Source organism: Sander lucioperca, chromosome 2 (genome assembly GCF_008315115.2).
Source record: "Sander lucioperca isolate FBNREF2018 chromosome 2, SLUC_FBN_1.2, whole genome shotgun sequence".
Classification (NCBI taxonomy): Eukaryota; Metazoa; Chordata; class Actinopteri; order Perciformes; family Percidae; genus Sander; species Sander lucioperca.
In genome coordinates, this window is record NC_050174.1 from 37581947 (window position 1) to 37607245 (window position 25299).

General features: G+C 40.5%; 1 protein-coding gene and 1 long non-coding RNA gene across 4 annotated transcripts in view; one reads left to right on the top strand and one right to left on the bottom strand.

Moving 5' to 3' along the window:
- znf608 (zinc finger protein 608) overlaps window positions 1-25299 on the bottom strand; it is a 61845-nt gene that overhangs the window by 19655 nt on the left and 16891 nt on the right. For all 3 annotated transcript variants that reach the window (XM_035996956.1, XM_035996964.1, XM_031305422.2), the window contains one exon: window positions 9695-9965. In XM_035996956.1, coding sequence (XP_035852849.1) covers window positions 9695-9965 — 271 coding nt within the window. The remainder of the gene's footprint in view (window positions 1-9694; window positions 9966-25299) is intronic.
- LOC116054091 lies at window positions 2067-11016 on the top strand. The gene is made up of 3 exons (XR_004105997.1): window positions 2067-2077; window positions 9085-9090; window positions 10928-11016. It is a non-coding gene; the product is annotated as an uncharacterized LOC116054091 (long non-coding RNA).

Sequence of the window (25299 nt, forward strand, 5' to 3'; positions counted from 1 at the left end):
CAAGGCTTTCTTTTAGGGTGGCATTTGCCACCCCGGTAGATCCGCCCCTGGTTTTTTTAAATCTCCAATTAATGAACTGAATGGATTTCATTAGTCAACAACTTAATATTCCCAATATTTTCTGTAAATGCCCTCTTAAAAGGGATAGTTTGGATCTTTTGAGGTGGGGTTGTATGAGCTATTTCTCCATATTTCTCATGTGTTAAGGCCGTTTTATGCTTCTGCGTCGAATCAACGGCGTACCCCCGCAGACCCCTCTGCGTCAATATCAATATCTGTCTAAGTGGACGCTATATTTAGAATATTTTCACCGCTTTACCTTGCTGTCAAATAGCCCTTTACCACAGGAAACGGAAGTGATTACTTCACTCTTCAAAGTCACACGACTCTTTAGACAAAACCAGTAATTTTACCTCGCAGAACACATGAGTTGCTGATCACTGCCTTGATTGGTTAATTTGTTCATGTTATTGTGTACTTTGGTGCTTTAAAAGGGTTAGAAACTAACAAAACACAAAAAAATGAACTGATCGAGGCAGAGGTAGACCAGCAACTCTTGTGTTCTGCAAGGTAAAATGATTGTTTTTTTAAAAGGAGTCTGGTGGCTTCGAAAAGAGCACAGATAACGGCTTCAGTTTCCCTGTCGTAAAGGGCTGTCTGACAGCAAGGTAAAGCTGTTCTACTATGGACTCTAACATTTTTTGTGGAAATAAATGCCTTGGTTACCTTGTTTCAAGCCATTCTAGCATGGTATAGAAAGCCTGCAGGAAGACTCAGCTCGATTTGTGCCAGTTGTCATTAATATTCAACGAGCTAAGCTGCTTGACTCTGATTGGCTAACAGCTAGCCAATGAGAGCCTGGATATCAGCATCCTTTACCCAGCGCATTTGGGCGAGCTCATGAATAGCAATGAGCTCAGGCAGCACCACGTCAGACTGACCAGCTTTTGTAATTGGCCTGATTTCTCTACTTATTTCTTTTCAGTGGCTAGAGCTGACAGGAGGTAGCAGTTCATTTTCACATTCACGACATAACACAAACACACATGGACCTAACGTACTGTATTTCAAAAAATACAAGTAAAAACGTTTTTGTGTGGCAGGGCACCTTTTAAACTGATATAGATTTTTTTTTAGGTGGCTAAAACATGGTTTAGCTGCTGCCCCCGGATTGCTTATCTTCCGTGTTGGTATCCTGCCTGCTTCTCCAAACTGGGGGCGTGCCAGAAGTACCTCATACAGCCACACTTCAAAGGATCCAAAACTATCCCTTTAAGTAGCTTTGATGTTTGATGAAATATATTTTCTACATTGTACGACAACCTCACATTCATATTCGGTTTCACTATATTCACTGACTGAAATATTTAAACCCAAGATCACATTCTTGCTGCAGATGGAAATGGAAATACTCTACATAATACATACGGAAGTAAACATCATATCCTTGTTGAATATGCTTTTTTGAGTACTCCAACTGCAAAGAAACTGGGATACTGCAGAATGCAAACATCATACCCAGCTTTGTGCTGAATGTCTGCCATCTGCATAAGTGGCACTGGAATTGAGTCGGCAGCCCACTGTGACTAACAGCAGAGAACAACTGTATTTTATGACAACCTTGACAAAGGAACTACATTTTAGTTAATCTTTAAACCAAGATGTTTACATCACAAACATGGAGGTACAGTAGGTCAACACACACACACCTGCACTGACTTAGACTGATCAGAAACCTGGTTAATGTTGGAATCATAAAGAAAGCTGCAGGTTTCTCATATTCCATGTAAACATCATATCCCCAATATGATCAAAACCAGTATAACGAGTGTGCATGTAAATACACTGTGTGTTCTTCAGTGTTTGGCCCCTCAGACTAAACAAGTTCCAGTAAGCAGTCTTCTTCAGGCTTAGATTGAGCAGTTTGTCACATCTGATTCAGTGAAAAACTAAAAGGTTCTTTCTCTCTTTTTTTCTACCTTGTCTGCTCTGACTCCTCCCGTACTGCACATAACAAAACAGATTCATGAAAACATTCCCTCAAAGTTCACATTCATTCCTACTGTAAGCTGTGTTTGTATAGCCTCTATATGACTGCTGATTTCTTTTGTATTAATCTGTTGATTTTGCAACTGCTATTCAAACTAAGATTTAAGAAAAAGAAAGCGCAAACGCTGCTAAACTGACCTGCCCCACTCTCTGCATCAACTGTCCAACACGCTGTTTCAGTGTGCTGGTCTATTTAAGCTCAGAGCCCATCTTAGCCACTGCTCTCTTTTTCGCAGTCATAGTTTCTGCTTTGCGTTACGCTCTCAGTAGGTGTGTATGCGCTATCGGCAACAACTATTGTTCATTCATTTGCTCAAACTCTCATCTGTGCATAAGTTGCTGACACTGTAGCAGGCGCTGTGGACACATCTACAACCCACTGTCTCCTCAGTGCCTCGCTGCCAAACATAATGGCTGACTGGAGGTGGTCAGGGTTGATGGCGGGCGTACAAAGCGCAGGACTGTGACACCAGAGACCTGGGTTCACATTCTGATTCCCATCTTTGGTCAGCTTTAGGCAACAAAAGCTCTTTGGTTAAAGTCAGGGGAAAATGGTGGTTTCGATTAAATGTTAAACACGTTGGGTCTCAAGTGACTTCTTACTTTCTTTTTATTAAACCAAGACCATGCTCTTTCTCTAACCTTAACCACATGCTGCCAGTGACTAAACGTAACCATACAAATGTTTAATAATGCTGTGGTCACTAAAAGTGGATACTGTATTGTAAGATTGGATATTTTGGCAGAAAACTATTACATATGTTAGCAGTGAACATTTTACTGATGCTTTAGTTAACATTTCCTCTTTGTTTGTAAAAAAACGGTCGGCATCACGTTGCCTTCAATTTCTGTATTTTCGGTTGCAAATAAGTTGTATATAAATGTCGTGAAGCCACATGTGATGTTTCTTTTGTCAAAACTTTTACAGGATACATGTTGCTGTGGTGTACGTGCCCCATATTTTCTTCTCTACTTTATAAATAAGTTGGTTTTGTGCTTGGTGGTGTGTTTTAGAAGAAGGCAGAAAAAGGAATGATTGGATGGGTCTGGAGTCTCCGTTGGTTGCCTGGCAACTGCTCAGAGCCAAAAAAAAAAAAAAAAAAGAAATAGTACGGCCAAAAACCCCCATAAAACTGTAAATTCTCATCTTTACACTTTGGTTTTTGTACAGAATAGACTAATGAGCTAAAACATGTTCAATCAGTGAGATTTAAAAGTTGGTTGTAGGTGTAACATTTTGAAAAGAGCCAGGCTAGCTGTTTCCCCCTAGTTTCCAGTCTTAATGCTAAGCTAAGCTAACAGGCTGCTGGCTGTAACTTCATATTTACAGACAGACATGAGAGTGGTATTGATTTTGTTCATCTAACTCTCCAACAGATGGTGAGTACATATATTTCCCCCAACCTACAGTATGCACTTTTCTTGAAGAGCAAATAACATAAATCAGCTACATTACCGTGTTTATAACGCGCGAGGATTTTACATGTGTTTACAAGACAGTAATTATTTATAATCATTGTAATTGACTTTGTCTCTCTGTCTGTCTGTCTGATTTGATGCCAGAGATAGTCTTAGGAGCTCAGCTAATAGTCGGGCCAATCACCATCTGATTAGCGCTCATCAGACTGGTGTCCTGCAGGGCGGAGGAGGGTGTGTGTGTGTGTGTGTGTGTGGAGGGGGGTTGGGAGGGTCTGAAGCTGAAATGGTGGTCTCGTGTTCTTCTTTTCCTTTCCGTCTTTCCAATTAGTATTCTGCTTAATTAACATGCAACCGGCATCTTCCCCTCGTCGTATCCCTCCGCCGTCACGAGGAGGGGGCTCTCCAGCTATCCCTCCGCCTCCTGAACAGTAGTCCCCGTGCGGCAGGGAAGATGCCTCGGGATGAAAAACACGAGAAAAAAGAAAAGAAAAAAGAAGCTCTATCATGTCTCTCTTCGTCGTTCTTCGCCTCTCTTTGACTCTTGACGTTGTCCATCGAAATGATCCCTCTTCATCAGTTTCTTTCCATCTGTCTTTACATTCCTCTCCATCCCCCGGGTGGTTTAAAAATAGACAAAAACCTCTGTTGCTATTCTGTCCATCTCCTCACTTCTTTCTCCTCCTCCTCCTCATCTATCCATTCTGTCAGACTGAGCAATGGATTCATGTTCTCGCTCCTTTTCTCATATTTATCTCTCTTTTATCCCTCCTCAGTCCATCCATCTTTGTCCTTGCTCTTCAGTCTCTCCCTGCATACTAAATAAAATACTGTATGTCTGCATATTAGTATTTGGTAGTATATTACATCTCTCTGTGCATATGTAGAACTCCAGATGTATCATGTTATTTTAATATTCTGTTCTTCTGCTTCACTTTACTGATGCTGCTGCAGTTTGTTTACTCTCATAAACCTGGAAACACAAAGCTTTGATGTTTTCTGCTCACATTTATTTCCTCCACCAGGGAGGCGATGTGTTCAGGCCTGCTTGTCTGCTTGTTTCTTAGGAGGAACACATTTGAGGGAAATTTGGTGGAAAGTTCTGCAACAGGCCACAGAACTAGTCATTTGTTTCCTCTGTGAATCCAGGGATTTTTAAAAGGAGTTATTGAGGGCAATATTGAAGATTTTTAACTATTCCCTCATGGACCACGGCTATTAAAGGGATAGTCCCATGTTTTGCTTAGTTCCTAAGTCTTTTAAAACACCAAAGTCACACAATAACACAAACTAACCGATCAAGGCAGCGGTAGACCTGCAACTCCCGTGTTCTGCGAGCTAAAATGACTTGTCAAAAGAGGCTGGTGGCTTTGAAGAGAGCAAGAAGACGAGAAAAACAATATACTATATACACAATATATCGGACAATATATCGGACGGTTTTGTAACGCCAGCAGCCTTCCAATCCCTTAACCCATCTACATCTAAATACATTCACAGCTTTTTATTGGCAATAGGTGCTAAAGAGGATTATTGGCTATAATTTGAATGAATTTCTGTATCGAAGAGAGGCAGAGAGTTGAATGTTCGAATACTTAACTTTCAATAAATATTTACCAAAGTGATATATAAAATACATTCAGTTCAAAACCTGTTCAGTTATCTCTCGCTATCTATCAAATATGTAAAATCCCTCTCCTTTCTCCGCCTGTAAAACACTGAAATATATATACAGTATAGGGGTGCACGATTCAGAAAATGTCACGATTCAATATCGATTTTTAGACTCAAGATTCCATTCAAAATCGATTTTCGATTCAGAAACAATTCTCGATTCAAAAGACGATTCCCAGTATGTAAATGTAGTTACTTTTCCCATGTGATTGCAGTAGACATACAATTAAAAAAATTGCTCGGTAGAGCTTGAAATCGCGATTTGAATGTGAATTGATTTTTTTGTACACCCCTAATAACAGTATATATATTTTTTTTCTTGGCACCACATGTGCGGGTAAATGTTTGTACCAAAATAGGTCATGTTTCTCAGTCTTCATTTTGGTGAAGCTGAGTCGTGTGTTTTCGGTCAGTTTTCAGTCAATGAAAATGGAGAATAAACCAGCAGGACTCACAACTCCAACAAGAGAGTTTTGTGATGTTAAAAAGAAAACGCAATTTCATATTTTGGCCGGTAAAGTGCCTTATATTATGCTTTTTGGCTTTGCCCTTTCCTTTATTGTGTTATATATCTTTTTTGTGCATGTATTAGGTTTACAAAGTGAAAAAGCCCAAAGTCCACCCCAAAGGGACTTACCATCTCCAACAGAAAACACTGTTCACAAACTGCTCCAAACAGCTCTATTGCAGTCCAGCCTTTACTTCCGTGACACAACGCAAGTCATTTTGCGTCACCTTGTTACACACGTTATAATGCTTGCCTAGCTGCTAGTTTGGCACGCCCTCAAACCAAGCTAGTTGGAGCAGAGGCCTGAAGGTTCAGATAGTTGTATCGCCATGTCCAGGAGACAGTGCAGAATGAAAATGTTACGTATGAAAGACTAATTTGTTAACATTTAAATAACATCCCCCTCTGAAACGCCTTGCTCCGGTCTAGGTTGCGAAGCTGGTTCATGTTGTTCTGCTTATGTTTCGGGATCAGAGTCGGGTTCTAACATGTACGACTGAGCTGAAGCCATGGTTACCGGCTGTCTATGTGCTGAAGCGGGTTTGTTTTGTCAGGCCCCGCCCTACTCTGCTTCTGACTGGCTGGTAGTCCCTACCTAGGTACAGCTCATGTACGACTCCCAACAAAGATCGAACAGAAGTGTGATGTATCACTCTGTAGCTAAAACAGAGAGCTCAACACACAGGGTGAAAAGAGGAGCTGCAGCAATCTGCAGTACAACAAAAATATGTTTTTTTTGAAAATTAAACCATGTAAACCTATACTGGTACAACCTCTAAATACAATTATGAACCTAAACATGAGCATAATGAGGTCTTTAATTTCACACACTGATTTTGAGGACTCATAACTTGGGGGAATATACATATATGTGTCTAATGAAATCTGATATAGGGTGAAGAATAGAGATATTATGGGTCAGAGGTCTGTGTTTGGATCTCAGTCTGCATAAACTTTGTTTATATTTCATTCATTTCTCCATCAAACAATGCAGGTCACCCACTTTTTAGCGAGCCAATCAAATCTGAATGATTTGAAATAAATCCCTCTCATAACTAAACATATTTAGTGTCAATTGGAAATACGTCACATGTGCCCCATGATTGTCCGTCATGGTGGGTATTTTGATTTTAAAATGTATTTGAAACTGTGATTACTTTCTTTTTCGAATCATTTGTAGATGTCTTTTTTCTTGCTGAATGACTTTGTAATTGTAGTTGATTTATTTCCTGATTGACTAATTCCTCAGCAGCACTACTTTTTTTTATTGAATTCATCTCTGGTTTCTCATTTTAAATGTTTGCTTTAGTATTAAAGCTTCATTTTAATAATTTCGGCGTTTATCATCTATATGTTTTTGTTTGTTTTTACCTGTTTAAGATTGTCAAGGTCTGCAAGGAAACATTTTAATTCAATTTCATTTCAATGTTTTCACTGTGCTGACTGAAGTTTTACCCCCCCTCTGGTTCTCTCTCGCTCCATCTCTTCTATACAAACACAGTCTCTCTTTCCTTCTCTCCTCTCTGGCCTGTTTAGCATCACCCTTCACCCAGGATATATTCCCATGTGTTGCGTTTGTTTTTTCTACTTCTTCTCCTCTTTTTTAGTTTTGCCTGGGCGGAGTGAGAAACTGAAAGTTAATTAATACTGGGCCGGGATACAAACGCCTCTCTGCCAAACTCAACACTCCACTTTAGAGGCCCCGCGGCTGGCAAAGCGAGATGGGCAACGAGAGATGGGATTATTCATTAGCAGCCTGCAGTAAGGTATTACACCTCCACTGAGAGGCTGCGGTGCTAAGCGCTGTCCTCGTTAACGGCCTATCAAAGTGCGATGGCGTCAAAATTGGCGGATGAATCATCAGGCCGGCGGATACACCGCCCGGTACTCCCGTGGTATCGTTTTGTAGTGTTGGACGGGTTTCTGGTTCTACTTTTCTTCTTGTTTTGGACTCGTGAGTATGTGCAGCTCAACACCAAAACTGCTCCTATGGGGATATCCAGACATGTTTAAAAATAAACTCGACTATGATTATTTTAATTTGGAATGAAAAAGATAAGCATCTCTTTGTTCTTCTGGCATATGTTTTTCAGACCCACATAGCAACGACACCCAATTTCATTTGGCCAAACAGGATAAATCCATGATCTTTCTCTATTGAAATGTCCAGCTTTTTTTTTTCCAAGATTTTTTTTGGGGCTTTTCCACCTTTAAATTTTTGACAGGACAGCTGGTGAGAAAGGAGAGAGAGGGGGGGGGGAAGACATGCAGGAAATCGTCACAGGTCGGATTCGAACCCTGGACCTCTGCGTCGAGGCATAAACCTCTCAGTATATGTGCGCCTGCTCTACCCACTGACGTCCAGCTTTTAAAATCCACATTTTCTCAACAAAAAAAGGTAATATGTAAAAGGTGATAGGTATAGGTAATATTGAAAGGTGATGTTCTGGCAGAAGTACAGTAGATGTAACACAACGTAAAACTGCCTCTGCTGAGTTCTTTGGGCAATCGGCGTGACAACGTTACTGCCTTCCAAAACTGTTAAAAAATGATTGATGCGTTTTCTGATCAGCCACCTCTATAATTAAGGTTTGGTAAGGTTTAGGTGCAATAACTACTTGTTTAAGGTTGGGAAAAGAAGGTTTGGTGGGGTTAAAAGAAACCATCACTGTTGGTGGGAGACGGGATTCAAACAGTGGTCCTGAGTGTCAAAGTGTGGTTTTGCTGACAGTCATTCACATTGGCAGTGTCACAGAGCATTGTGTCAGTCAAACACACATGGCACAACATGTCATATAGACTAGGGATGTAACGATATATCACATCTCGCGATAATATTCCATATTTAAGTCACATTATTACAATGAACCAACTTCATCCACTGATTAACACCTTGAGATGTGGATACAAGCTGCAACCAACCAACCAATCGACTAATGATGTTGTTTTTCTGGTCAGTCAGTCTCATTTTGGAAGCACAAAACAGTCCAGTAAACCTGAAAAGCAACACCTAAGGAGGCAGAAATATTTACTCAGCTCTGAGTCCAGACCTATAGTCCAGACAGACGGTTCCCGTGGAGCTGTCAGAAATTTGGATGCTTTCCTTCCACAGCTTCTAAAAATGAAGAGTCTCCAATTACAGCGTCACTTGTTAAATGTATTCATGCAAACTACACGTTCTTTAGTTTTAATGAGGAGGAACAAAACAAACCATTTGCTGGAAACTCGCACCTGAATTTTCACACCTCACTTCCACTCAGCCTGCGTTCAGTAAAAAAAGTTTGTGATCGTCAGCCTTTCAGCCTGTTTAGAGCCACAGATTAAATGACGACCACTAATCCTCAAATGTGAAAACAATGGAAATAGTGCAGTGATTGGTTCCACACGTTGAGGAAAAAAAAAAAAAAAAAGAGTCATTTGGTCGAAGTCAAGTCAAGCTTGCAGTTCAGAAAAGCTGCTGATGCATTTCCACCATCTTGGCTTTCACTGAGGCTCGACTACATTTCATTTACTCTAGTTTGGCATATGAGACTGCTGTTAGCCCTGGGGCAAGTGTCTTTTTTTGGACTAGGGCTCTGCCGGGGCCAGTCACAGACTGATGGTAGCATTAATGTAGAGCCTGTGATAACAGAATCATGGAAAGAATCGCGAGAATTAAAAAAAGCTATAACACAAATTCCAAATAGGCTCTACATTAAGTCAGTGCTAAAAGCTAACTGGCTATTTAAAAATACATTATGACTATGTCTAAGTTTCCAACTGAGCCACCCCACTGTAACTGTAGTTTAAAACTTCTTAAAAATACATTAAAAAATAATTCCCGGTGGTTTAGGCCTGGTGGGGGGTAACTTCGGCCAGGTGGGCCACCAGGCTTGCAATACACTGGTAGTTAGTATATTCCATTCACCTCAGAAGTGGCTATCTCAAAGTCTCTCGACATAAATACCACTAAAAATATACAGCAGGTATACGAGCCCTTTAAACTTGCTACCAATAGAACGTTCACTAGTGAAGGCCCACCGTTTACTTTTCAGAAACACTCCTTACCCTCCTCAGTCTCGTGCCACACGATGCCCTCCAGGTTGACACTGGTCCCGGGCTGGCAGGGCCCCAGACAGGCAGAGTCGCCCTCCAGTGCTCCGGAGACACCTCCATCCTGGGTGTTGGTGCCTACAGACCGTGTCCTCACCGCCAGCTGCTTGGGGTTGGAGGTAGGCAGGGTCGGAGGGGAGAAGGAAGGGGCTGAGGGCAGAGAGGATCCGGGGGCCACGGGGTGGCCTGGAGCAGGAGGAGCTGGTACCATAAACATGGGGTCCACCTGGAGAGAAAACAAGAAGGTTAATTAAAAACCAAAATGCATGCTTACATGTCATTTTACTTCAATTCCACTTTCCAGTCAGTTCAATTCAGCTACGTTTCATTAAATGAAATGAAATGTAGGTCCATGGCTGTGCTGAATACTTGTCCAGGAAAAAAGTGGAGGAGGAAGAGAGGAGAGAGATAGTCAAAAATACAGTACAAAGTTTATTAATGTCATTTTAATATGACTGATGTGAATCCAACTGACATCTGATTATTTGAATGTTGGATCCCGCTGTATAATGGAAGGACGTTTTAGAAGACGAGACATTTTCTTCAAATGTCATACCATTCATTACTCCACCCGTAGTCTGCAGTTACTAACTTCCTAATACTGAGTGGCAGCTAATTATCTCTCAACTATATTCATATTTTTTTTCACCCCATCAATATCAATTCATCTGCATCTCTCCATCATGACTGGTGGAGTCTGTAAGAGGCAAAGATTTCACCCTTGTTGGGACGAATGTTTCCAATCAACACATACATTACAAAGCTGCACATTATAATTAGCTGCCACTTCTGCACAGAGCGATTTGGCAAAAGTCTGTAACAGTATAATAAGGCAACATTACTGGCGCTCATCCAGTGTGACTATGTTAAGGTAGATGTCGAAGAGTAGTCGTGAGCAGGTGTAAACACTCGGGATGAGTCGAGATGAAGTTGACAAGATGGGATTTTTATTGTTTACCCCAATTAAGGCCAAATGAGGCAAAATCATGGTATAAAAATTAACAAAAATTAAGGAAAGCAGAAAAATATATACTTTCAAGAAAATAAAAGTAAACTGACTTGAGAGTCAAAACAATCACATAATGCAAACATACAACTGTTTCCTAATTGACCTTAAATCAAGTCACTAGGGTATCCAACACTTACGTCCTACTCCCTCAGGTGTTCCGACAGCTCTCCCCCCCCGAGCAAATACTACTGCTACTCTATATAGCCTGAAGCCCCGCCCCTAAAATTGGAACATACCAACAATATAATACAATGCAGGGGCGGCTCAGGTGAATAGACAATAAAGGCTCCATACAGCCAAAATTAACGTATCTATGAAGCTAGACATTTACAGAATATCATTTACATAATTCACATTCACATTACACAAAGCTACAAGACATCTTGATGGCTAATAAATGTATTACTTAAAATTCATGTTGCTTCCTGTTACCCCGGAAGTCAGAGTCATTTAAACGTGAGGATCGCGGCAAACTTTCCTTTATAACAAAGAGCACATGCTGGTAAAACAGATTAAATGTTACCCTCTATTAGCTTTTAAACTCAATAAACAGACACTAGATAACAAAGACATAAGTGTTGCGTGATTATTATAACTGGACATGTTTGTGAAATAAACTTTATGGTTTTAAAAAATAGAAAATGTAATAATGGATGTAGCTATAGAATATAAATCACCGCAGTATTAGATGTTAAATATATGATATAGCTACGGGATTACTATGGGGAATTAGATGAATGACTAGGTTAACAGATGATTTGACAACAGTGTGTGGTAATTAACAGAACATATTAACACGCTAAACAAACCTATACAGCCAACCTTTACACTCAGTCATTGAGATAAAATAGGCAGCGCATCTCTACCGTGACGGCCGCCATGCGCCCCGTCACAGACTACAACACAAAAATGGTTTCTGTGTTGACACAGGAAATGGATTATGTTTGCTGTTTAAGTTTTTCTGTTGGGCATTAGTTTCTCTTAAAAAAGCAGTATGCAGATTATTGATTGTTGTGGTCTAAAGCTCTAAAGAGTTAAAAAACAACGATGTTGTGCACATCCATGTAGTTGCTGGTGCAGGACAAAAAAATAAATGTTCAAAGAAGGTAAAGTCCACACAACAGCTTAATGCTCTGGAAAAATAGGTTAATAGTGCAAATAATGGCGCTTTTCCATTACATGGTACCTGCTCGACTCGCCTCGACTCTACTCGCCTTTTTTGGTTTTCCATTACGAAAAAAACTCCCTGGTATCTGCTAACAGGTACTTTTTTTAGTACCTCCTCAGTCGAGGTTCCAAGCGAGCTGAGGCGATACCAAAAGGTGACGTGAAAGCGACAGACGGGGGTGTCCTGAACAAACCCACTATTTTTAAACAGTTTAGCCACCTGTTTGTTTTTTTGCTGCCTCCAGCTTCTTCTGAAATGAAATGTGTCTTCTGGCAACAACACACACCTTCGACGTTCTGTGTGTGTGTCGCGTTAGGTCACGGCAGTTTACTGCGGCGCCGCTTGTTTACAGTTCTGCGGAGGCTCCAGTCCAGGCAGAGCTTTCGCCGCATCCTACGTACACACACACATGCTGGCTCGACGCACACACCAGCTGACAAATGTATACATCAGGCCACATATTACATAGGCTACGGTGAAAGCTCTGCGTGGAGCCTCCACAGAACTATAAAACAAGCTCAAGTGGCCTGATGTTATACTTGTGCGCTGGTGTGTGCGTCGAGCCGGCAGACGACCAGCCACGCTGAGGCGGTACTAAAATCTGCAATGGAAAACGGACGCACAGTGTGTCGAGGCGAGTAGAGTCGAGACACACAACGTTTCGGCCCACAATTTGGCCTCAATCAGGTGAGGAAGGCCACATTTTTGGGTACTTTACCTTCTGTGAACTAAAGCTTTGTAAAGACATTAAAGGGAAACCTGAGCATTATTCTCATATTTTTGTTAATCATTGACCATTTTACTCTCCACCTCCAAGAGTCTCTGACACCTTTCCAAAAAAACTGCAATGTAACAGAAACCATGTCACACAACAGCTAAAAGGGTTTCCAATGTTTACTTTTTTAATTGGACTAAACGTTGTCCAGATCATTTCTCTTTTGTTTTTCACAAAGCTGTAGGCAGCTTGCGCTCCTCGCCATAATCAAGGTCTTTCTTGCTGGAGTCTGCGTTACTCACACATATCAATACCAATAGTCATAGAGAAAACATATAAAATACTATGACAAATTAGTCTTTTTTTTTATCCTTTTCTGTGCTGAATGATTCATCAGCAAATCTGTGGTAAAAACAAAATTCATAGTGGTGCTTTTGCACGATTACCTGTGGAGAAACTCATTTTTTACAGATCTGTCGATTAGATCAACTAATCGATTAGTTGACAAAATCATATGAGTGTAACTCTGATTCTCCACTGGGCACGTCTGTAGCAGTTATGTTGTAAACTCCATGCCTTGTCTTTTCTGGTGTTGTCCTTAACAAAAAAAATCTATGATGTAGTATTATGTTTTCCAAGCTCCAAGATGAATCTCTCTTCCGTGGTGTTGTAAAGGAGATATAAATGATAGTGGGGGGTGTGTTTTGGTAAACTGACTGGATACTCTCGCTGTTTCACTTCCTGCCCAGCTGTCCGAACGGGCTGCTGCTCACATGAAAATAGACCTGGCGCGTATCTTTAGCGGAGCGGAGAGCCGCTTCACGCACGGTTCTGGGACACGCCGTGGCGCAGCTGGTGGATTATGCATGATTATGATTATGCACACCACGCACCCGGAACGCAGCGCAGACGTGCCCAGTGGAAAATAAGAGTTAGTCAACTGCAAATTTCTTTAGTCGAGGACAGCACTAGTGTGTAGATTGACGTAAGAGCTGATAGGATTACCAGTGGCAGTCCCAATACGGCCAAAGACAAGCAGATCGGTTCCAACATGAGGTCTGTAAAGACTTCTAACTGACGGTACAGACACTGTGTAAAAACACTCACTGCAGACGGGTGAAAGGACTCTGCTTCGAGTCTCCAATTTCATTAAAACAAAGAACACGGTGTTTCAGTTTTCAAAGCGTGCAAGTGATCTTAACCACTGTCATCACCATGGTTACACATACTCAAATACTAAGTCATCAGTGCCTATAAAAGCCTCACTCCACCACTTACTATGGTCCCAATTACAACAGCTCTGGGAATTAATTATACTGAGAGAGCAGCAGCAATCTGAGATGAGGGATTTTTCTAGCCATTTTGACTCAATAAAGTTTACATACTTGACATATATCTCACTGCACAATATTCTTGAGTGATTTCCCAGTTTCAAAAAGGAAGATCCCGCACTCTGCTCTTGCTCAGCAACCCAATGTATTGATGATACTAACGTTTCGACCCCTCTGGACCTTCATCGAGAGTATTTACCACAGTGCTTACACCAATGATCTTAAATAGGTAATGCTCCGCCGATTCTGCGTACACAGGTGTGGGACAGTTACCCATCCGTGGGAGTGTCTCTCTATAATCAAATGTGGCACGTGTGTGCAATATATCAATTTCATCACATTGTATGGAACAGAAAAAACAGAAACAGAAAGAGGGAGTAATGCATAGTGGCTTTGGGGCTCAGTTTCAAAGAGAAAAAAAGCCTGTGTCTGTAAAAACAGCAACGCTTTGTCAAGTCCAACACAGAGGTCTTCTGTGTTGAATTGTGCTTCTGTTGTGTTATTATGATGATCAATCAGTTACTCTCAAAAGGTCACTCTTAAATCTGACAAGAAATAGTTTTTTTTCTCACTTCTTTGGGGAGAAAAAAAAGACTCAGTGGTGCTCTGTGCTTTTCTTTAAAATCCCTCTGCTATTTTTCTTCTACAGCAGCTTAATAAACTGCAGAGGCTACTGCCGAGGTTACAGTGCAGCTCCAGTGAATATCAGCAAATATTCAATTCAAATGATCTCAGATTGGATCCCTACTGAACTGCAATGCTTGCGACAATGTTTAATTAAATTTTCCCCATGATTATCTTATTGATCAGCTGTGCGGCGGTTTTTCGAAATGTGACAAATGATTTGTTTGAAATTATTCGGTGTGGTATTTCCCTGTGTCCCTATATTAAGTTACAGCTACAGTGTGTTTGCGACTTACACAACAATCACTTTTCCATCCTCTGGTCCCTGCGGGGCTCAATATGTAGCGGGAGCCCACCAATACTCAGGGTTTAGTTTCTATTCTAGGGCGTCCAGTAACAGTCTGTACTCCAGGTATTACGAGCTTTGTTTCAGCTGCACTGCATTTACTGTATGTTAAAACCCTGATAAACAATGCAAATTCATCATGCAAAAGAGCAATAAAACAAAAGACAGATGATCCTCTGTGCTTCCTGAAACCGTCTGTTAACTCCCACACAGCTGCTGACGAAGACCACACAGGACTTCATCTACCAAATCACAAAGCAAATTAACTACAAAAGAAGAGCCCAGATCCCCGGTGATTTCTGTTCTGTCGTTAGCGCCTTTTCCTCCCTCAGACACCCAGAATAACAACGCTCGATCGCAATCCACACAGCAGCTATTGTCGCACAGCGAAATAACAATAACAACACAAGCCTGCTCCCTCGTGTGTTAAATGCTTCAAACAAATCATCTTTACTCACACTGTTTCTTAATTAAAAAAAAATCCCACAAAACACACAGAAAAAACACAGCAACATAACAGAGAACGGCAGGCAGCTTTAGCATTAAAGACAAAAGGCCGGCCTGTGAATGTTGTGGGAGATATGCGACGATGTAAACATGATGATGTTAATAATGCTTGAGGGAGGAGTTTGACAGTTTGAAGGGAAACATGCTTATTTGCTTTCTTGCAGATAGATTAATACCACTCTTAAAGGGTAACTACTGATTTATTCAACTTGGACCCTATTTTCCTATGTTTTTGTGTCTAAGTGACTGATGGGAACAACAATCTTTGACATTGGTCCAGTATTAAGCAAGATCGCTGCAGTCGGCAGCGGCGAAACAAGCTACAATTTAAGTTAATAGAGCAATTGTCCAGCTTGTATTTACCTTCACAAAAGTGCTCGTTTTGCCACTGACAGGCTCAGATTAATATTTTAAGTGTCTAACAACATTATGGAAAGGATCCCTTCAGAGATAGATCTTTAAAACCTCTTTGAGACCTTTCTGTTTAACCAGAAACAGCTCTGAAGTCGCTGGCGCTAAACCCACCAGACTCCATTTAAAAAGGCAATACTTTTAGTGTGTAAAGAGCCAACATATTTTCACATGTAAATCGGTAAACTATGTGGTTTTCTTATTGTGTTGGAAAAGTGGAAAGACGACCCAAAACAGCTTTTCATAGCTTTCATTCGACTTTGAATGAAGTGTATTTTACGATGATCAAATTACTGTTTATTAGGGATGTCACAATTCTCCAAATCCTCAATTTGATTACATTTTCGATTCTAAGGTCACCATTCGATTCGATTCTCGATTTTTACATTATTTTTTTTTAAGCACAGGTTGCTATGCCATTTTAGACTAGACTTTTATGCAATATAATATCTGACCTTTGTTTGCAATGTACCACATTACATTGTCAAATTAAAAATATGTATTAACAACATAATGTAACAATAACATGTCGTCAGTCAATTGGAAACTTGACAATTTGTCAATAACGTAAAAAGAAAAAAAAAGTTTACCAACAATCCTGAGGGCACACGGAGTTTGGTGTTTGAAGCCCCCAACGTCGTCTTCCAGGCAGCGCTGCCTGGAAAGCACTAGGATTAGGCAATGGTTATGGTCATAGACATATATATGTCTATGGTTATGGTTGAAGAAGACGGTCGCAGCGCTGCCTTGAAGGCTTAGTTGGGGGCTTAAAACACCATCGAGCCAGCACAGCAGCTGAGCAGACCGATAGCAAAGAGGGTGACTCGGCAGTCTGCTAACTTGTTGCTCTCTCTAATATAACCAATATAAGCTGCATGTGCATGCAGGCTGAAATTCAACCGTACGGTTTTGTCGGGATAAAGCTATAAGCAGAAGGAATATCCGCTAGCTGCTGGGCTAATGTGCAAAGGTAAACACACAGAATATGGTACATGCACATACCAAAGCTTGCAAACTGTGGCTTTTTTGTCAACAACGCGAACGTTACCAACATAACTCACTGGAAATCCAAAATACTTCCACACTTTCACACATTTCAGTGAAAGAGGAGGAGGCTCAAGTTCTGTCAATGGGTCTCTGCATCTGTAGTTACCATGCTAACTTTTGACTGGCTGTAGCTAAGTTAGAGGTTAACTGACTCACAGCACTTCAACACGTGTTTTTTTTCGCTTGACAAGCCGACCGGACGTGACATGGGGGCGTGGCAAGCTGGACAAATGCCCTATTAACTTAGATTGTAACTTGTTTCGCCGCTGCCGACTGCAGCGATCTTGCTTAATACTGGACCAATGTCAAAGATTGTTGTTCCCATCAGTCACTTAGACACAAAAACATAGGAACATAGGGTTGAAAAAAACAGTAGCCACCCTTTAATGTCTGTACCGTGAATATGAAGCTAGAGCTAGCAGACTGGTGGCCATCAACGTCCGTAAAAATGGGAAATCCTTTCAAGAGCAGCTACTGAGATATTTCAGTATTTCATGTGGTGAACAAACATCCCATGAGCCAAAAAATCTGTATTACATGATCCAGTAAGTGATCATGTTTATATTCTAAGTATATACTGTAACTTAGGGCTGTTTGATTATGGAAAACAAATCATAATCACGATTATTTTGATCAATATTGAAATCACGATTATTTAACACGATTAGTCATTGACTTTTGGAAAGATGTTGCATTTATTGAACTTAAGAAAACAATGAAAACACTTTGAACTGTGAAATTTCCCTTAACACTTTTTTTTCTGTCGAACCTTTTGAATTCCCCTTCAGAACACAAGACAGTTACTAAGCGTTTACATGCAAAACATAATGTGCAAAATAATTGTTTTTCTCGATCGCATTGATTTTATGAGTTAGGAGCTTAATCACATGATCAATGTTGGCTTGTTCTTTTGTTTGGGTATGAGGAGTTCATGTGGTGAATCCCAGAGTTATTGGTGATGTTTACAGTATTAGTCTTTCACTTCTTGTTCGGTGTTTTGCTCTACCAGGAACTTATGCTGATTAAAACTCTGCATCACTGTTCTCGCCTCAAGCTTCTGTGATCATCGATTTCAGTTGTGTCTCCAATATCTTGTTTTGTGAGCCCTTCAGTATCTGTGGCTGGGCAACAAAGAAAGAAAAAGAAACTCAAGTACTGCTTTCATTAAACCACACAGAGCACGGAGCACACAAAGACCCAAATAACACTAAAATATGCATGGACCCTGGAGCTGTGCACAAACAGAATCTGTCTTCCTCACTTTGTTTCAGACAATATCCTCCCCCATCCTGAGTCAGTTACAGAATCACCAGACGAACTACCAAACCTCTGTTTTATTCCACACAAAAAAAAGGTGTTTTAGTGGATTTCTTATTTCCAATTCTCTCTTGCAAAAATCAGATATAAATGTCCCAAAACTGTTTGCATTATCTTGGGATAACAAAGTTGTTTTGTCGTGATAATATGATCAATATCGCAAGGGAACAAAACGGCTTTTCCTCACAATAACGAGGTAATTATCTCAGAAAAACAAATATTGTTAACCATATTGTTAACACATTGTTATCCAAAGATAATGACATTTTCTTGAGATGATGGGAAGCCATTAATTACCTACTTTTAGACTACTTCCAAGGCCCAGAGTTAGCATATCATTAGCTGATTACAATATTTTATGGCATTATAGGTAACTTTACAAACCACTGTGTAAGAGCTGGTCCTGGATCAGAGTCTAGTTTAACATTAGCAGCTCTGCTTTGTATTTATTTGGGGTTTTGTCCAAGATGACTTTGTCAACTTATCAGGTGGTCCCAAGCAGCAACCTCCGGAACGCGCAAGTGCCAAAAGCTGCAGTTGTAATGTGCTGAGCGCCTTACGTTTTTGCAGGTTGCAAAACACCAGGCACATTGCACTGCCTTTTTTGTTGGAGCCTAGAATTTAAAAAAAGAGCTGCTTGCTGCACCTTTTTTGAGGTAACCACCGCAAATGACTGGCTCTCAATTCATCCGATTGGACAATGGGAACAAAACGCAAATCACATCGGTGCTTTTTAGTCTTGCATTGCCAGACCTACCTCAGCGCTGCGGAGGAGGGTCTGGCGAGTCCACACAACATTCCTGGATGAGACAAAAACGTGCTCTGGTGTATTGGCATTTCTTTAAACCAATCACAATCGTCTCAGGTGATGCTGAGCAACTGCACCTCTGCAAAATAGCTTCGGGAGGCAACTTGTTTTGGTGGAACATGTGTACGGTCAAAGGTTGTTTTAGTCGTGCAACAGAAAACTCAGATTGGTCAGATAGTCTAGCTAGCTGTCTGGATTTACCCTGCAGATATCTGAGGAGCAGTTACCCATAGTCCTCATAAATCCACAGGAGTTTAGAATTACAACACAAAGAAAGCAGAAGGTGACAGACATCCGGCCGAAAAGATGGACATCTGGCGGAATTTCCGGCGCTACCTAAACAATCCCGGAAGTGAAACGTCGTGGATATAGACTAGGCGCTTTTCTACTCTGAGTTGAAGTATTTTCAACTTCAGGCATTCAGACGATCTGCAAAAACCTGAGGCCCTGACTAGCATTGAAAACAATTACAGAAAGGCACCCCAGGCTGAAAAACATCACTCCCCTTTGTCCTGCGGTTATTACAAACATGTCTAAAGTCGCCACGACTCCTCGTCCTATCCATGGACTTCTCTCTTTCATTGAGCTGTGACATTTAAGCCGTGATAGTCTGGTAAATAATGTTCATTCAAGGCTGCCAAAAACAGAAATGTTAAGTAAACAACAATATTAGATGGGTTTTTCAATCCATCTCTGTCTAGACAAATTGAGTGAGTCACAGTACATCAGGTTATGTTCCAAGACTGGATTTCTAGTTATTTAGGATATTAAAAAAGTCTATGTGATTTTGAATGAGGTTTTTTTTTTTACTTGTGAAACAGAACCAGATTCACGTTGGCTCACTATAAGCCATGACAGTTGTCCTTTCAGCAGAATTGTCAACCTCTGGGTAAAAAAATGAGAAGCTGCTCTGGTCTATGATGGACAAAAAAAGCACTTTCCCATTTGAGTAAGCGGAGAACAAGAGTCTGTAATGGGGAAAAGGGAGGGAAGATAGAAAAAGACAAATAAAAAGGAGGGGAAAAGGAGGAAAAAGGAGAAAAACAAACAAGGAGAGAAATGGACTCATTGCTTGAAAATGTACTTTTTACAAATTTCAAGTGACAAATCTACCACTATTATTAGTGAGGGTTTAACTGCAACCACGGCCCCTCTCAGGTTCAAGGCTACCTCAGACATTTAGATAAAACTTAAAAAAACGAAAATCTGTTTCCACAACACTTAAATCTAGATAAAAAGCTGTGTGTTTACATTGATCCACTTCAGTGGTAAGAGGCAGAGGATGCAGCCGGAGAGAGGAAAACACATTGCAGAAAAATCTTTGAAGATTTGACTTCAATATTTCCTTCGACTCACCAGAGCTTTGTGCTGATGTTGAATCACAAATGGCAGATACAGAGCTGGATTTACCCAAATTAATCAGGAAAAGGAGGGTATCGGGGGAGGGGGGATTGTACCAGGGGAGCCAGCTGAGTTTTCCATTAATTCTGCCTCTAAAATCTATAATTAAACAAAGACATTTTTTTTATCTTTGGGTTTTATGCTTTAAAAAAAAACACATTTTAATGCGACTCAGAGACTACAGATAAAATCCTGTTGTATGTGTTCTAAAATGCCAATGAAGAATTTTAATCAAACCAATGATCCAATTATCCATCCATCTATCTTTTCATCCATCATCCATCTTTTTATCCATCCATCCATCTATCTTTTCATCCATCCGCCCCCTCTCTTCCAGCTCTGTTAATGGATTGCAGTCAATGGATTGGAGTATTTACAGAAGCTGCAAAACTGAACTGTGTCGACTTGTTTGATGAGAAATTGCTGTCTGCATTTATCTCTTCTTCTTCTTTCTACTCATCCTCTCCTCTTCTTCCACCTATGCGCCATCCTCTACTCCTCCTTCTCCTTCATTTACCGTTTTCTCTTCTTCCTTTTATTCACCACTCTGCTTGTCTTTCCTTTCCTCCTCCTCCTCTCACTCCACCGTGTTTCTTAATCCACCTCCTCTGCTTCTTTTGCCTCTTTTCCTCCATGCTATCATTCCCCCTCTCCCTTTCTTTCTTCTTGTCCTCATCCCCTCCTATTAAATCCCCCAGTAAGCAGCCACACTGACAGTCTTTTTTTCCCAGACAGAAATCATCCCTGTCTTTATTGTCAGGCTGCTGAAAGAGGATGTATTGTAGTGTGTGTGTGTGTGTGTGTGTGTGTGTGTGTGTGTGTTTTGTTGAGTGTGTGTTTGTGTGGCACGTGTTTTGTGTTTTTTTGCGAATGGTAGCCATCTTTTTTTTTTTCCCATTTTGTCTCTCCAGCTTTTCCTCATCTCTCTGCTCTCTTTTCCCCCTCCTACAGTATCACTATAAGAGCACACACGCACGCACACACACACACGCACACACGCACGCACACACATTCACGCCACTTACCTTCCTATTGAATGACAAGCTCTAATGGCATGACATTACTCACTGCCATAATAACTCCTGCTGCTGCAAAACTAACAACCACTTTCTTTCCTTTACCAACACCAGCGCCGCACAATCAACCATTAACAATTATGTTCCCCCCAATTCTGCATAAATTAATCTCCCAGAGTTGTGAGTGTTTCATAACAATATCATTTTAAAGCATCTGAACTGAGACAGGCTTTCAATCTGGCAGCTGATGTAACACCAGAGACTGTTTTAATATACAAGAGACTCAATCAGGTTACTACAGGGAAATCTGTAAGATGGCAGAGTGAACTGGTCAATCACAATAACTGCCACTGACATCATACTTACAACATACAGTACAAGTAAAGAGCAAATTTATGCTTATTGAGACCTATTATCTTTAATAACACAACAACCCCAGATATGACTGTTAGCTCCCAGATGTTGGACTGCTAATCCTGTCTCCTAGAAATTGTGTTTATATCCAGCTAATATGCAACAGTAAATATGTTTTGAAGGAAACGTAATGCCTCCCAGATTATGTTTTCTATCAAAACAATAAGGACATGTTAATTAAACATATTTGCCAAGTTGCAAAATGTTAATTAAACTATATAGTTTATAAATATTTAGACACTTGGTTTAGGTTAGGGAAACGTCATGGTCTTGGTATATAAATAAATAATATAAATATTCTAAAGTAATTTGAGACAGCACAAGTTTATTTTTTTAACATTTAACAAAAACTTTACTAATCTTAAAGGTCCAATATGTAATATAATTACTGTAATAAATCCAAAAATGACCCCAATGCGTCATCAGATATTAAGGAAACATGCTAAGTTGAAATACTATCTATTTTCTCCTTTTGAAATTTCCGTTCCGTGACAGAATTTCTGTTTGTGTTTTGGCCTGTGTGTTGGTATCAACTACCCAGTTTGACAGCCAGGCCGGGTTGCCAGATATACATATATCTGTAAACACGTAAACCTAGCGCGCTACAGCTGTAACGTTAGTACAGCCATGAAAGCAGCAAACAAACGAACAGGATCAACAGAGATAGATTCTACCCGACCTAAAAAAAAAATGGCATGTTTCTAACAGTTGCGTGACAAGAGACGTAACAATAAATAAATAATATTGGGATGTATTTGAAAGATGGAGACAGCTTACAGCCCAAAAGGATGATGAGTTGGCTAATTTCCTCCTGAACAGGTAAGCATTAGCTTCAGACTAATTTATCACGGCTTCAAGGGACGGCATTTAATGTCATTTCAACATTTGTGTACTCACATTGAATTATATAGCTAGAGTACCCAAGTTGGTTACTCGCAAAAACAATTGAGACACGGCCAGTAAAGTGATCCCGACTGGTCCTGGCTAACGCCACCATGCTAACCCTGCTAACTGCTAGCTAACGCTACCGGAGGACCAGGCAAGCGGGCCACGGCTGTTTACAACATGTAGCCTTTTCAGCGGCCGTAGCCAACAACGGTGAATTATTTTAAGCTAAGAGAGGGGGGCTGTAAATAGGGAGGAGAGGACCGTGAGTTTGCAGTGTGTTTAGCGGTTCTCACCGTAATTCTAAGCCGAGGAAAAGTGTCTGTCCGTCGGGTGGAGAAGACAGCGAGGTTGTTGTGTTTTTAGCGGCTCCTACCGCAATTCTACACCTAGGAAGTGTGTCTGTCCGTCGGGTGGAGAAGACAGCGAGGCCGTTGTGTTTTTAGCGGTTCCTACCGCAATTCTAAGCCTAGGAAGTGTGTCTGTCCGTCGGGTGGAGAAGACAGCGAGGTTGTTGTGTTTTTAGCAGTTGCTACCGTAATGCTGAGCTGATGAAGTGTGTCTGTCCGTCGGGTGGAGAGGACAGCGAGGTTGTTGTGTTTTTAGCGGGTCCTACCCTAATTCTAAACTGAAAAAGTGTGCCTGTCAGTTGGGTACAGAGCTCAGTGTGAGCACAAGCTTTTATGACTGTCAATATAGCCATCATATAACGTTAGCTACTCCGCTGTGCTGTGAAGTAATGTCTGGCTATGTGAGACAAGCGTCTAGCAACATTGTTGTAGACGCTGCGGTCTCAGCCTGGCAACCTCCGTGAACGTCAAGTCTGGGGAGGAGGGGGCGGGGGAGACGACTCTCTCCAGTATTTTGAATTTGTACTGCAGTAACTATTTTAAACACTAGCTGTCAGTATTACATATTGCACCTTTAATAAAAGAGCTTTTGTTCCCTAAATCTAATACCTGGTGGTCAGCTCTATGTAGGACACTGGTATATCAATTCAATTTATTTTTATTTTGTTTATAGTGTCAAATCATAACAGAAGTTATATCAGGACACAAACAGATAAATTAGGTCTAGACCACACTCGTAATAAATAGACCTAACAATTCCCCCCAGGAGAAAGCATTTGGTGAACAAATCTACAATAAGTTTGGCAAATCACCTAAAATACTGTAAGTAACAGCTTAGCCTTGGTATAATATGATTGGCAGGCCTTTTAAATTATATGTACATATTTTTTATATGTATAATTTATTTGATGTGATTATCTTATCCATAAATCTAAATCTGTTTTCCCGTAAAAACAGAAAACAGACTGTTGTCTACAGACTGTGGTGTCTAATCATAACACACAAACCTGGAGTTGTATTTATTTGTTTTTAACATAATATTTCTGGTAAAAGTAAAAAAACTTGCACAAAATGTAATGCAGCTACACCTTGAACAAACAGATGTTTGTAGCCCATTGATGCTCAACATCTGGAAAAAAACATTATATTAGACCTGAGAAAATTAAGGTTTTATGTACAAACTCTCCTTTGTGCTGTGAAGAACGCTTCAACAACACATACTAGCAGCTTTTAGCCACAACTGAACCACATTTCCTCAGTTATTTTTCACCACACTGATCGACTCAGATGAAAGAATCTTTAATCGGATTTTAGATGAGAGAACTAGAACCCCCCTGTGTGTAGAAAGGAACAAGATGTTAGGAAAGCTGCAGTTAAATAAAATATGAAAGGCAGCAGAGAGGAGGATACGAGGTGATTCCTAGAACGACAGATGCTGGCTGTTTTCTGTATTTCAGTGTTTCCTTCAGAAGTGGAGGCTGTGGTGAATGAACGCAGAGCCGAGCGCGTGGGCGTAACATCGTACCATGAAGCCCTTTCACACCGGCTGGCATTGATACTTAATGGACTCTCAGCCTCCACATGGCCTGTTGTACTGCTCTGAAAACACACTTCTCTTCTGTGCCTCCATTAGAGAACAATGCTGTCAGCACTGACTTTTAATCCTCGTACACTTGTTCTTCTTCTATTGTATTTGAGCGTCTGTCTAATTACCAAGTCAAATGTTTTTGCCAATTAATCAAAATGCCAATATATTGAGCGAATATTGGCATTTTAGTCTCAACCACGTAGCTCTACTGATGCAGATGATTGATCACATAGCCTATTTATTGTGGGACTAAGCATTTTGACTGGTTACACTACACCTCGTTATGAAGCTTTTCTAATAACTACAATTTTTGGCATTTATTTTTCCATAACATTTGCAAAGCCTCACTGTGGCATGCAGAAATAACGAATGTGAGTTACAATTACATTTCATGGCAATCTGAACATTGTTTTTTATCTTATATAAATATTAGGGCTGTCAATCGATTAAAAAATGTAGTCTAATTAATTACATTCTCTGTGATTAATTAATCGAAATTAATCGCATACATAATTAACGGTGCCTGAACCGATACTTTTTAAGAAAGTAAAAAAAGAAAAGAAAAAAAAGGGTGCTAAACAACAGTTGATGACATTAAAGAAAGGCTTGTTTATTGCATATGG